This window comes from Rana temporaria, chromosome 7 (assembly GCF_905171775.1).
Source record: "Rana temporaria chromosome 7, aRanTem1.1, whole genome shotgun sequence".
NCBI classification, from domain to species: domain Eukaryota; kingdom Metazoa; phylum Chordata; class Amphibia; order Anura; family Ranidae; genus Rana; species Rana temporaria.
This window is the reverse complement of record NC_053495.1, coordinates 76,886,396-76,899,949: the sequence shown is the minus strand read 5'-3', so window position 1 is coordinate 76,899,949 and position 13,554 is coordinate 76,886,396. Positions and strand designations below refer to the sequence as shown.

Here is a 13,554-nt window from a genome sequence, read left to right as displayed (position 1 = left end):
GTGTGTGGACCTGCATCTCCAGAGCCTCCCTGAGAGCTTCCGAGCGCCTCTTAAGCTTATTGACCTCCCCACTGAGCAGACGTTTAAGGTACAGTTTAAAGGATTCCCATTCAGTAAGGATAGATTCTGGGTCTGGCTGGTCTGTAAAAAACCTCCGGATGCTCCCCTCTAGTTCCTCCGGGGCACTAAATAGCTGAAGCCAAAAGGCATTGAACTTCCAGGGCGCTCTGGGAAGCGCAGATGGATGGGACACCACAAGTGTTATTACCATGTAAGAGTGGTCCGAAATACATCTAGGTCTGTATGCAATGTCCGAAACCGAGGGGAGCATCGCAGAGTTACCCACCGCCAGGTCTATCCTAGATAACGACCCGTGAGCCTTCGTGAAACATGAGAATTGTCTAGCTGTGGGGTTTCGGTGTCTCCACACATCCAGCCAACCCACCTCCCGTAACAACCTTGCCAACGGGGTGGCCCTATGAGGGTTCGCCCCGGGTGCCGGATGTTTGTCCAGCCCCGGGTCCAACCAGCTATTGAAGTCCCCCACAAGCAGCATCGGGAGGTCAGGCCTACCCTCCAGGAATTCCAAGAGGAGCCTCAACACCCGAGCGTCAAATGGGGGAGGAATGTAGACACACGCCAAAATACAGTTCAAAATTCCCATCCGACAATGTAAAAACACAAACCTCCCTTCTGGGTCAACTTTAGAGGCATATTCCTGGTAATCCAGGGACCTGTGTACCAGTACACTCACACCCCGAGAAAAGGAGGTGTGAGTGGAATGGTAAGCCCTGCCCACCCATGAGTATTTCAAACAACTTGTGGTATCATGTGTCAAATGCGTTTCCTGAAAACATAAGATAGCAGGGTAAAACTTCTTCATACATGTAAATATCATTGTGCGTTTCAGGGGGGAGTTCATGCCCCTAACATTCCAGGAGATCAGGGGGGTGCCCTCCATTGCAAAAGCAAAAATAGTAATCGGGCATGAGGGGCGATGCGGGTAGTCTTTCGCGGAAGCAAAGTGTCAGGTGGCCAAAGTAAAAAAAGTAAAAGAGAAAAGAACGTTAGGGAAGTCAATACTCCCTTGGACTGTAGGACAATGAGTACTTCAAAGTATAACCAGGCACAACGGTGCCCCCAAACAGTAGTGCAATGGTGCTTAGGCAGGTCCCATCCAGGCATGCCGTCCCAGTTCCCTGGAGGGCCCAGATGGAGCCCGAACATGGTCAGGCATATTGCCAACAGGGCAAGATCAGGCACTCCAAACCGGCTCAAACGTAAGCCCACTACTCCTCTCAACATTTCAGCTGAAGTCCTATTCATTTGCATAATACAGTCACAGTTCGTTTCCTAGCGCTTTGGAAAAGTGAAGAAATTTCCCCGGCATCTGGTACAAAAAACAAAAGAGAACCGAACCTGCAGACAGGGTAATTCAAAAGTCAGAGCAACAGCTCAACAATGTGAGGAAAGTATCATTCCCATAGCAGAAGCACAGTCAGTGTGTCACAGTTCATGACATGGTCAGTCTCCTCCCACATCAGCCCTGCGATGGCGCAGGGCCTGTTCATTATGATCCAGCCAGGCCATAGCCTCCCTGGGGGACTCAAAAAATTGCGCATGCCCCTCTGCGGTTACCCGCAACTTGGCCGGGTAGAGCATGGCATATGGTAACTGTAGAGCCCTCAGGCGTTTTTTGACTTCAACAAATCTTGCTCTGCTCCTCTGCACCTCGGCCGAGAAGTCCGGGTAAAACGACACTCTGACCCCATTAAAGGTAACATTTCCTCGCTCCCGCGCGCAGCGGAGAACCGCCTCTCTGTCGCGGCAGTGCAAAAGCTTGGCCAGCATCGACCGGGGGGGGGCCCCTTGTGGGAGGGGTCGGCCCGGCACTCTATGGGCTCTCTCCACAGTGAAAAATGGCGAGAAAACTTCCCTCCCGAACACTTCTATGAGCCAGTTCTCCACAAACATGGTGGGGTCTCTGCCCTCTGTCTTCTCAGGGAGACCAACTATGCGAACGTTATTTCTGCGTAAACGGTTTTCTGTGTCCTCAGCTCTGCTAAGCGTGTCTTGGGCCATACCTATATGTGGGAGCTTATCCTCCAGGTCACTCACTCTGCTTTCAACAGCGGTTGCTCTCTCCCTGACTTTTTGGAGGTCCTGCCGAGGAAGGGACACTTCCTCTCTCAGGCCCCCAAACTGCTCCTTCATGTCAGCATTGCCCACCTGCACCGCCTTTAGTATGTCTGCCAGCGTCGGTTGCCCCACATTATCTTGTGTATCATCTGAGGGGGGGGAGCATCAGCATCTGTCTCTGCCCTGGAGCTATGGGGTGTTTCCTCCATCTCATGTCCCCACTCTAGCTGTGCTGCACGGCCTCCACCACCTCCGCCATCTGCCGACCCCCCCGACCCAGTGCAAGCAGGGCCCTTGAGCTTTTGGGCAAAGAAGAGCATGTCCCTCGGCTGCTCCTTACCCTGTGTCTTTGGTGGTTTCCTGGCGGTGCCTTCCTTAACCTTGTCAGCTCGTGGTGTGCGCTGCGAGAGGGCCGCGGCAGCGCCATCTTGGATGTCCGATCCCGTCATCTCCGCCGTTCCGCAGCGGGTCTTTCCCCTAGTACAGAGGGCCGGGGGTGGATCCGGGCGGTGCAGGGACTCGGTAGCCAGCTGATGGGTCGAAGAGAGCCGGATCAGAGACGCCGGGGAAGGATCGATTGTCGGATCAGGCAGGAGCTGTGAGAAGTGCGTCCTCTCACATGCCGGTCTTGGCCACGCCCCACCAACAACTTCTTTTTAAAAATAGTATTGAGCATAGAAAGAAGAAGCCACAGATTGTTGAGTATAAAACTATTTTTACTCTGTACACATTCACATGTGCGTTATAAAATTTCTGAGAAAATTCCAAACTTTTTTTTTTTTAAATATACATTTTTTGTTTTGCATAAACAGGCATGTTTCAAACAATAAAACATATAAAACTAAGGAACTCACAAAGTTCAACCTTTAAGGCAATACCAAACATTATATAGTGTTTAAAAAATGTGTTGCTGTTGCCTTCAGCAGATGGAGTGATGTCACCCCTGAACAAGCCAAATTTTGAAGATGCACACAGGGGGCCATATTCTCAAAGAATTTACACCGGCGTATCAGCAGATACGCCGACGTAAGTCCGATTCTAAGGCCGTCCTATGTTTAAGTGTATTCTCAAACTGAGATACACTTAAACATGCCTAGGATACGACGGCCTGTGCCGTTGTATCTTAGGCTGCAATATCTACGCTGACCGCTAGGTGGCGTTTCCTTTGCGGTCAGCGTAGAATATGCAAATGACTAGTCACGCCGATTCTCTAACGTACGCTTGGCCGTCGTAGTGATTTTACGTTGTTTCCGTAAGCGATACGCGGCGTAAAGATATACATGCCCCCTAGGTGGCGTACTCAATGTTAAGTATGGCCGTCGTTCCCGCGTCAAAATTTGAAAATTTAACGTCGTTTGCGTAAGTCGTCCGTGAATGGCGATGGACGCCATTTACGTTACCGTCAAAACAAATGACGTCCATGAGACGTCATTTAGCGCAATGCACGTCGGGTAATTTACCCGGCGGAGCATGCGCATTACGATCGGCGCGGGAGCGCGCCTAATTTAAATGATCCACGCCCCCTAACAGGATCATTTGAATTCGGAGTGCTTGCGCGGGTGGCGCGGGTGGTAAGTGGTTTGGGAATCAGGCACTTGCCAGTTAAACTTGCGGCGGAGGAACGTAAAGGACATACGTTACGCTGCCGGAGATCTATAAGAATATGGCCCCCGGTGCGTCAAAATGTCAACATGTGCCATCTCCCATCATGGGGGATCAATGGACATGTTTTGGGGGTGCAACCCTTTCCTCTTACCTACTTGAGTTGCAAGGAAGGGGTGCATCCTCAAAACACGTACATTGAGATCCCGTGATGGGAGATAGCACATGTTGACACACTGTGTGCATCTTCAAAATTTGGCTTGTTAAATTACAGTCAAAATTTTGAAATTAGGCCACAAAAACCTTAAATGGTGGCATTACGAAGATCTTTACTTTAGACTCTCCCCAACACATCAATCATGTTCTAATTTGTTGGTCAAAACAATTGAGTTTGTGCCGTATAATGTCTATGTCACGACTCATAACCATGAGGCGCTGCCACTTGAGAAAGGAGGAGATTAATCTTCAACAAGCAGCACATCACCTAAAAAAAAGTTAAAAAAACATGTCTTAGAAATATGAATGCATGCATTTATTCCCTGAATCTGTGGTGACAGGCACTGACCTGTTGTGGTGCCAATCTTACACACTTCATCCATAGGAATATGAAACATTGCTTGGAAGTGGGGTACAATTTTTCCAAGATGAAGACATTAATTTTTATTTTTCAAGAGATGGAATACTTTTACCTTTTTTGGGACAAGTTTCACACATGGAGACACCCCAAGAATCCACTGGAGCACCTGTGTGGGACACCCTAAAAAGGTTGTTCTGGTGGCCCACACTAGTGCTCCTGAGTTCAGATGTGTAACCAGCTGCTGAGTGTCCTCTCATTTACACTGAATCAAGTTTGCATTTCACATTCTAGTTACAAATACATCTAGACAACAGTGGGGTAGATTCAGGTAGCTACGCTATAATTTACGGTGGCGCAGCGTAGTGTATTTAAGCTACGCCTCCGCAACTTACAGGAGCAAGTGCAGTATTCACAAAGCACTTGCTCCGTAAGTCGCGGCGGCGTAGCGTAAATGGGGCCGGCGTAAGCATGCGTAATTCAAATGGGGAAGGGGGGCGTGTTTTATGGTAATATGTGATGACCTGACGTGATTGACGTGATTTCCGAACGGCGCATGCGCCGTCCGTGTACATATCCCAGTGTGCATTGCTTCCAAGTACGGCGTAGCAACGTATTTTAATTTCAACGTGAACGTAAATTACGTCCAGCCCTATTCGCAAACAACTTACGCAAACAACGTAAATAATTCAAATTTTGAAGCGTGAACGACGTCCATACTTAACATTGGCTGCGCCTCCTAATAGCAAGAGCAGCCTTACGCAGAAAAAGCCTTTACGCAAACGACGTAAAAAACTACCGCCGGGGGCGCACGTACGTTTGTGAATCGGCGTATCTAGGAAATTAACATATTCTACGCCGACAACAACGGAAGCGCCCCTAGCGGCCAAAGTTATATTGCACACAATTCTACGCCACCGCAATTAAGTTACGTCGGTGGAGGAAGCCTATTTTTTCAGCGTAACTACCTTTGAGAATCGGTGGCCGTGGTTGTGGTTTGATGGGGTCCACGGCTTCTCCTCTGAAGCGGTGCCCCTCCCACAGAAGTTCAAGCCAGCACGTCTATTCGTGCTGCTGACCTCCACGCATGGAGTCCATGTGGACGCCCATCGTGACGTCACACGCATTGCGCTCACCAACGACGCTTGCGACACAGCGTCTGTCAGTATGGGAGAGGCGCACTATGCCTCTGACCCATAAATAGGACTCCTCCGTTCCCAGCGATCACTACGCCGGGTCCCAGGACTACTGCGACTTTACCCAGTCTATAGTCAGCATCCCGTTTGGTCTTTTCATTGCATTGTGCCATATTGTTCAATTTCTAGCCTGGTCCTCCTTCGGATACTATTTCTTACCACCAACTTCACCTTCTACCCATTTTCCCTTCCTAGATATTAGATATTAGATGTGAGCATCACCACCCTGATGCTACAATGGGTCATTGTTTGGCAGCCCCCCCCCTATTTCATACAATTGCACTACCCACACATGTTGTGTTGAACTCACAGGCACCCCAACAGGTGCCACCATTGGGCTCCTGCTCCCGGGATCCCCTTATATTTTACCATCCATCGTGTTACCAAGGTACACGGATCATTATTCAATTTTATCCCCTTTCTTATTTTGTGTTCTACCAACACCCCTAACTTTCCCACACTTATTTTCTACTTTCTTCCTTCTCTGTCCCCACCCCCCTCCTTAAATCCCCCCCCTTTTTCTCCCCCTCCCCTTTCTTTTCCCTGCCCATTTCACCCCTTAACTTTGCCCCTTCCATCTCCTTACCCTTACTTCTTCCTTGTTTTCTTTCCTTCCCACACTTCTCTTCCCCCTTCTTCTCCAAGTCCCTCTTCCCTCCTTTTCCTTGTTCCCCCCTTTTTTCCCCCTTCCCCCCCCTTCCTTCCCCTCCTCTTGTCATCCCCCCCTTCCCTCATCCCGCTTTCCCTTTTTCCCCCCTTTCCCCCTTTTCCGTTCACCTCTTCATTTCTCTCTCCCCCCTCCCTTTCCCTCCCCACTTTTTCTTCCTTTCTCTCATTTCGCTTTTCGTTCCTCTTCCCTTTTGCACTCACTACCTCACTTCCACCACTATTTACAATTCTTTATTGTTCACGCGTGTCCACAATCACTTCCCTTCTTCGCACCAGGCTAGCGCAGCAGTTTTAACTTATATTTTATATTATACATAGCAGACTAGCAGGACTTTCCCTCCATGTGTCCACCCCGGCTACCGCATGGGACCCTATAGGGTTACGCCCGCTGTTTCCATCCTGGCGGGACCTGTCTAGGTGAGCAGCCTAGCCCGATACCTCCCCATTTAAATAATGTTTGTTATTGTATATGTATTTTAATTAATAATTGACAGTTTAATAATTTTTAGAACTTCTCCTGAGGAAGCAGAATATTCCGCGAAACTAGTAGAGACCGTCAAAACCCTCAACCCATCGTGTCTTTCTCCTTATCGGGGGTTCCTCAATATGGTGTTGTCATAGGTTATGAGTATTTTAATTGTGTGACCATGTCTGTCTATGTTTTCAATAAAATGTACTTTTGTCTTTTAAAATGTACCCTCAATTGTTCCTTTTTGTACCTGTACGGCGATAGTCCTAATTGGCCCATTCCTCCCCCCTTGGTTCTCTAGTTCGGGGACCTCAGACCCCAAATATTCTATATGATTTCAGGATGATGGTACTTCCAATATGTGTATTTACGTACCTTACCCAGAGGCTCCTACTTTATTTGCCTTTGAGAATCGGCGTAACGCTACGCGGGCGCGAAATTCAAATTACGGCGGCGTATGTGAATCTACCCCAATGTTTATAAACGTTGTTTTAATACAAATAGGCATGACCAAATGTGGTTTACCTGTATCTGCGCAAAACATCGTATTTTGTGGACAAACAATGTTTACTACAAACTATAATGCCCTGTACACACGATCACTTTTTTTGATGAAATAAAATGACATTTTTAAAAATTTCATTTAAAATGATCGTGTGTGGGCAAAATGTCATTTTATGTCTTCTGAAAAATGACAAAAACAAAATTCGAACATGCTTGAATTTTATATGTCATTTTTTAAAATGTCATTTTTTGTGTCATAAAAAATGATCGTGTGTGGGCAAAAATTACGTTTTAAACCCGCACATGCCCAGAAGCAAGTTTTGAGACGGGAGGCAAAACTACCATTCATAATGGAGTAAGCACATTCATCACGCTGTAACAGACAAAAAAGCATGAATCGTCTTTTACTAACAAGTAACCAGCTAAAAGCAGCCTCAAGGCAAATAGAACTTCCCCTTTAGAGTGCCGTCACTTTGTTCATAATTTTTCAAAAACGATGGTGTGTAGGCAACATCATTTGAAATGATGAAGTTGGAAAAATGAATTATTTTTCATGATAAAAAATTACTTTTTTTTTCATCACAAAAAGTGATCGTGTGTACAGAGCATTATACTTTGGCCACTAACCTGAAAGTTGCTATTTAAAAATGTAGAACCAGTCAATAAAAGCACATGGAACAACATGCAAGTATAGTTATCAAATTATTAATAACACCAGTATTTCCCGGTCTTTCACAGTGACGTACGAGGGTGCGTCAGAGGGGGCGGGGTCACGTGACGGGTGGCCGCTTCCCCTATATAAGAAATGTCACAGCTCCAGCACGTCATTCCGCTGGGCTGCCTGCTGCGCTCTGGACGGATGGATCTTCTCATCGCTGGACCGGGCTGCTGATCACCCGTCGCTGGAGAGATCATCCATCGCTGGATAGAAGACCATGTTGGAGCGGGGGGCCGGGCCGAGAGTGGATTCACATCACTGGATTTTTTATTTATTTTTATTAATAAAGGATTTTTTTCTACAGTGTCTGTGTTTTTTTTAACTATTTACACTTCCTTTGTGAAATGGTAGAGGTACAGTGTACCCCATTACCAATTCACATAGGGGGGGCAGGATCTGGGGGTCCCCTTTGTTAAAGGGGTCTTCCAGATTCTGATAAGCCCCCCGCCCGCAGACCCCCACAACCACCGGGCAAGGGTTGTGGGGATGAGGCCCTTGTCCCCATCAACATGGGGACATCCTCCCCATGTTGAGGGCATGTGGCTTGGTGCGGTTCAGGAGAGGGGGGGCCGCACTCTGTCCCTCCCTCTTTTCTGCGGCCGGCCAGGTTAATGTGCTCGGATAAGGGTCTGGTTATGGGGGGAACTCCACGCCATTTTTTTTTTAATTTGGGGTGGAGTTCCCCTTAAAATCCACACCAGACCTGAAGGGCCTGTTAATGGAATTTGGGGGGACCCCCAGCTTTTTTATTTTTATTTTTTATGAATGAATCATCTCTGAATTGCCAGAGCCGCCAATTCATTAGAGCCGCAAAGCCGGTTTTAAATGCCTTATTTTTTTCAGAAATTACACTTTGTGCAGGGACAGTTCTATGTACGGGAAACATGCGCTTTTTCACATGCTGACTTTACACCCCCCCTAGGTACGAAATTTAAAGTAATATTACACTTTTATTGTTTCACTTTTAGCATTATTAAATTCACTGCTCCTGAAAAAACGGCAGTTTTTAAAACTTTTTTTTGCATTGATACATGTTTCCTGGGACAGGACCTAGGTCCCCAAACACTTTTTAGGACAATAACTTGCATATTAGCCTTTAAAATTAACACTTTAGATTTCTCCCATAGACTTTAACAGGGTGTTCCGCGGCTTTTCGAATTTGCCGCGAACACCCCTAATTGTTCGTTGTTCGCCGAACAGGCGAACAGGCAATGTTCGACTCGAACATGAGTTCGACTCGAACTCGAAGCTCATCCCTAGTGCTTAGTCATAACTAGTACACACACACCAAATGAATATTGAGAATATATACTTCACCTCACTGGTCACATGATGATAATTGGAGACCTAGTAAACGAGCAGTAAACTAGTAAACTAGTGTCTCCTGTGAACCCACACACACACACACACACACATACACTTCCTTCAAACCTATATATGTTTTTTTTGGATGTTATGAACAAATAAATAATGTGGTAATAAATGTGAATTGTGTCTTAATATGTTGTATGACATTTGCGTAGATCACTTCATCACAACACTTAAAAGCTCATTTAAAACATTCATACAACATATTAAGACACAATTCACATTTATTACCACACTATTTATTTGTTCATAACATCCAAACAAATAACATATATAGGTTTGCAGGAAGTGTATGTGTGTGTGGAGGGGGGAGGTTTTCCAATCACATGTCTTGATTCACCTGGGTTCACAGGAGACACTGGTTTACTGCTTGTTTACTAGCTCTCCAATTATCCCGCTGATCATGTGACCAGTGAGGTGAAGTATATATTCTCAATATTCATTAAGTGTGTGTACTAGCTATGACTAAGCAGTGAAGCTACAGTGCGAAACGCGTTAGCTTTTGTTCCAATTTTTGCTGTGGCATGTTTATTTTGTGATCGATTTTAATAAAAAGAAAGTTTTTGGAGTGTGGCTGTCCAAGTTCCCTTCGTATTTTTGCATTACCATTGCATTGCCGGCACCCATGGTTTGGTTTCAGCGAGGAGGCTCTTTGAATACTACTGAGCGGTTATCTTTTCTTTTTACTGGGTACATATATGTCTTCTGCTGCTGCTCCTGATTTCTGTGATTTTGAGACTAGATTGTGCTCCCTATTATATGGACTCCTCAAGTAATTTATTTTATTTTCAATACACTTGATGCCTGCCTTGGGGTCCAAAGGCTGCATAAATTCCACCAATTTCTCCATTGTTGCCCTTCCTCTTTATTTTGTTTACTCAGAATAAATGGATATTTGATTTACTTAAAATACTTGCCTATGTGTTTTTCATAAAAAGGACAGTTTGTTTGTGATTAGGCAGGTACATTTCATAAATACAATGTGTAATTACCAAGGGACACCAAACAACCTCCTTGAGGTAACAAAATACAAGATAATAATGTAGATCATAAGAATGGAGATCACAAGAAACACGTTTTCAGAACTCTGTGTGAATATCAGCAGCAAAAAGATAACATTCTAGCATTAGAAAGAAGAAAAGAATGTGCTACATTAAACGATGCAATAATTTGCAGCATGACGAATGTGCCATCTCCATTACGAATGCTAGTTTTACCAGAACGAGCGCTCCTGTCTACTAATTTCTTCTGAGCATGCGTGCGTCTTTTCTCCGTCAAAGTTCCACACAGACGATCGGAATTTCCGATAGGAATTTTTTCCATCGGAAAAAAATAAAACATGTTCTATTTCTAAACTCCAACTGAAAAAAGTCAGATGGGGCCCACACACAGTCGGAATATCCGATGAAAAAATTCCATCAGACTTTTTTCATCGGAAATTCCGATCGTGTGTACAAGGCAATAGAGTCTGCAAAAGACTTGAAACTGTGGTGGAGGTGCACCTTTCAGCAGGACAACGACCCTAAACATACAACCAGAGCTACAATAGAATGGTTTAGATCACAGCATAGTCATGTGTTAGAATTGCCCAGTCAAAGCCCAGACCTAAATCCAATTGAGAATCTGTGGCAAGACTTGAAAATTGCTGTTCACAGACCCTCCCATCCAATCTGACAGAGCTTGAGCTATTTTGCAAAGAAGAATGGGCAAATATTTCACTCTCTAGATGTGCAAAGCTGGTACCCAAAAAGACTTGCAGCTGTAATTGCAGCAAAAGGTGGTTCTACAAAGTATTGACTTAGGCCCCGTACACACGAGAGGATCGATCCGCTGGAATTGATCCGCGGACCGCCTCCAGCGGATAGATGCCATGGTGTGTACGATCCAGCGGATCTGTTTCCGCGGATTTTTGTCCCCGGGGATGGATTTCCAGCGGATCAAAATTTCTTGACATGCTAAGAAATCGATCCGCTGGAATCCAGTCCAACGGATTGATCCGCTGGTCTGTACAGACTCACCGGATCAATCCGTCCGAATTCATCCCCCGCATGCGTCGTAATGATTCGACGCATGCGTGGATTTCCTTATATGACAGCGTCGCGCACGTTGCCGCGTCATCATCGCGGCGACGGCGCGACACGTCACCGCGGACGGAATTCCGCGGGGATTTTGATCTCATGGTTAGTACAACCATGAGATCAAAATCCGCCAGAGGATTTATCTGCGGAAACGGTCCCCCAGACCGTTTCCGCGGATAAATCCTCTCGTGTGTACCCGGCCTTAGGGGGGCTAAATACAAATTCACCCACACCTTTCACGTATTTATTTGTAAAGAATTTGGAAAACCATTAATCATTTTCCTTCCACTTCACAATGTTGTGACACTTTGTGTTTGTCTATCACATTAAATCCCAATAAAATACATTTACATTTTTGGTTGTAACACGACAAAATTTGGAAAATTTCAAGGTTGTTAGGTTGTTACAGCATTTAGACACTTTATAAAATAGAAATTGAGTGTGGGCATCATGAAGCCAGACTGTATGACTTCCTGGATTTCAGCTAGATCGCACATGCTCAGTGCTGCACACGCAGTGTCAGATCAGGTTTCAGCACCTGTGCTGTCCAAGTCACATGATTCTTTGAGACTGGGGAGTGCACAGACTCCTGGAAAGTTACACCCACTACATTCCCAGGAGTCTGTGCGGTGTAGGTTAGGAAGCATTAAGCACCTAGGTGCAGGAAGTGGGAAGATTAACTATTCTGCCTAGTAACAACACTTTGAAGGCATCTAAAAAAAAAAAAAAATTTGTAAAGGACTAATGACATTTTTTTAAAACTACTGATGTAATGTTATATTTATGGGTGGAACTCCACTTTAAAGATAAAAAAAAAATGACATGTAAAAATGTCAGTCCTAATAACATTCCTTTCTTATTCTTTCAGCATAACAATATTACTTCCATCACAGATGACACCTTCTGTAAATCAAATGACACCCGATATCTGCGTACCAGACTGGATGAAGTAAGAATGGAAGGAAATCCAGTGATACTGGGAAAATATCCGAACAGTTTCACCTGTCTCAGAACTTTACCCCATGGCTCATATTTTAAATAATGGGGGACCATTACCACCATAAATTTACACTGTCCTATACTTCTTAAAAGAAATATCAGTTTACAAACTGAATGTTTTATTTTACAGTGGCAAATGTTTTGAAAAGTTCCAGTAATGTAGATTTTTTCTTATAGGGATTGCATTTACTTACTGTAAGTAACACTGTAGCTTACAAATACATCCATGATATTGATATACACCACTTACTTAATAATTATTAATACAATTACCACTTACACACACGTACAAATATGATTGATCTACCATATACTTTTGAATGATTAGTACTGTAGCTTCACACACTGCATTACAGTTAATAATGCAAAGCATATGTGATCCATTATGACTAAGAGTGTATTTAGTTCCACATATATAAGTAACTGAAGTATAGCTTTACTTAACATTCTCTTCCTACTGTTCACCTAATTTTCTATAGTAAAGCATCAGTAAGTAAACAAATGTGAAAATATGTACAAAAACAGACTGAAGAGTCTTATTTCTGAAAAGCATATGCAACATTTGTCAACCATGAAATATGAAATGTCTCATTATATGCAACAGTCCAGTGTGTTAAAGAGGATCTTTACCCTAGGAACAAAAAAATTAAAGTCAGCAGCTACAAATACTGTAGCTGCTGACTTTTAATAAAAGGACACTTACCTGTCCAAGTATCCAGCACAGCCCTCACAAGCCAGTTCTTCATCGGTTATTGGGTCCCTGGCCCAGGCATCTTTAGTGTAGGAAGCCGGCTGTGACTCCTTGCGGTTTCACAGCCGGCTTCTCAATGCACATGCATGAGCCGTTCTGTGCTTCGTAAATGGTCCTGCAGCCTTCTGGGACCTGTGATGGGTCCCAAAAGGCTGCAGACAAGGTGGGGGGGGCAAACTTCTGCTCAAAATCTTTGGTGATCCAAGCAGAAGTGGGAGCAGGGTGCCTGTCAAAACCAGGTACCTGTTACTCCCCAAAAAATGTCCAACGGTGATGGAGAACGGGGGAGAGGCAAAAAAGTGGAACTTCCCCTTTTGGGTGTAGTTCTGCTTTAAGATGCCAGAGGGTAGAAGTGTGGCCACTATCTTCATGCCCATTTAGACCTATGCACTACAGTAACACATATTGCGTAAGGCTTGTACCCCAGTCAGGTGCAATGCAGTACCATTATTTTGAATGGCATACTTACTGATGGAGAAAAACTTTA

The 13,554-nt window shown here is 44.9% G+C and overlaps 1 protein-coding gene across 1 annotated transcript in view; it reads left to right on the top strand.

Annotated features, from left to right (window-relative positions):
* OGN (osteoglycin) overlaps positions 1–12,838 on the top strand; it is a 515,507-nt gene extending 502,669 nt beyond the window's left edge. The window contains exon 6 of the mRNA XM_040359589.1: positions 12,186–12,838. Coding sequence (XP_040215523.1) covers positions 12,186–12,359 — 174 coding nt within the window. The 3' untranslated portion in view covers positions 12,360–12,838. The remainder of the gene's footprint in view (positions 1–12,185) is intronic.
* The last annotated feature ends 716 nt before the right edge of the window (positions 12,839–13,554 follow it).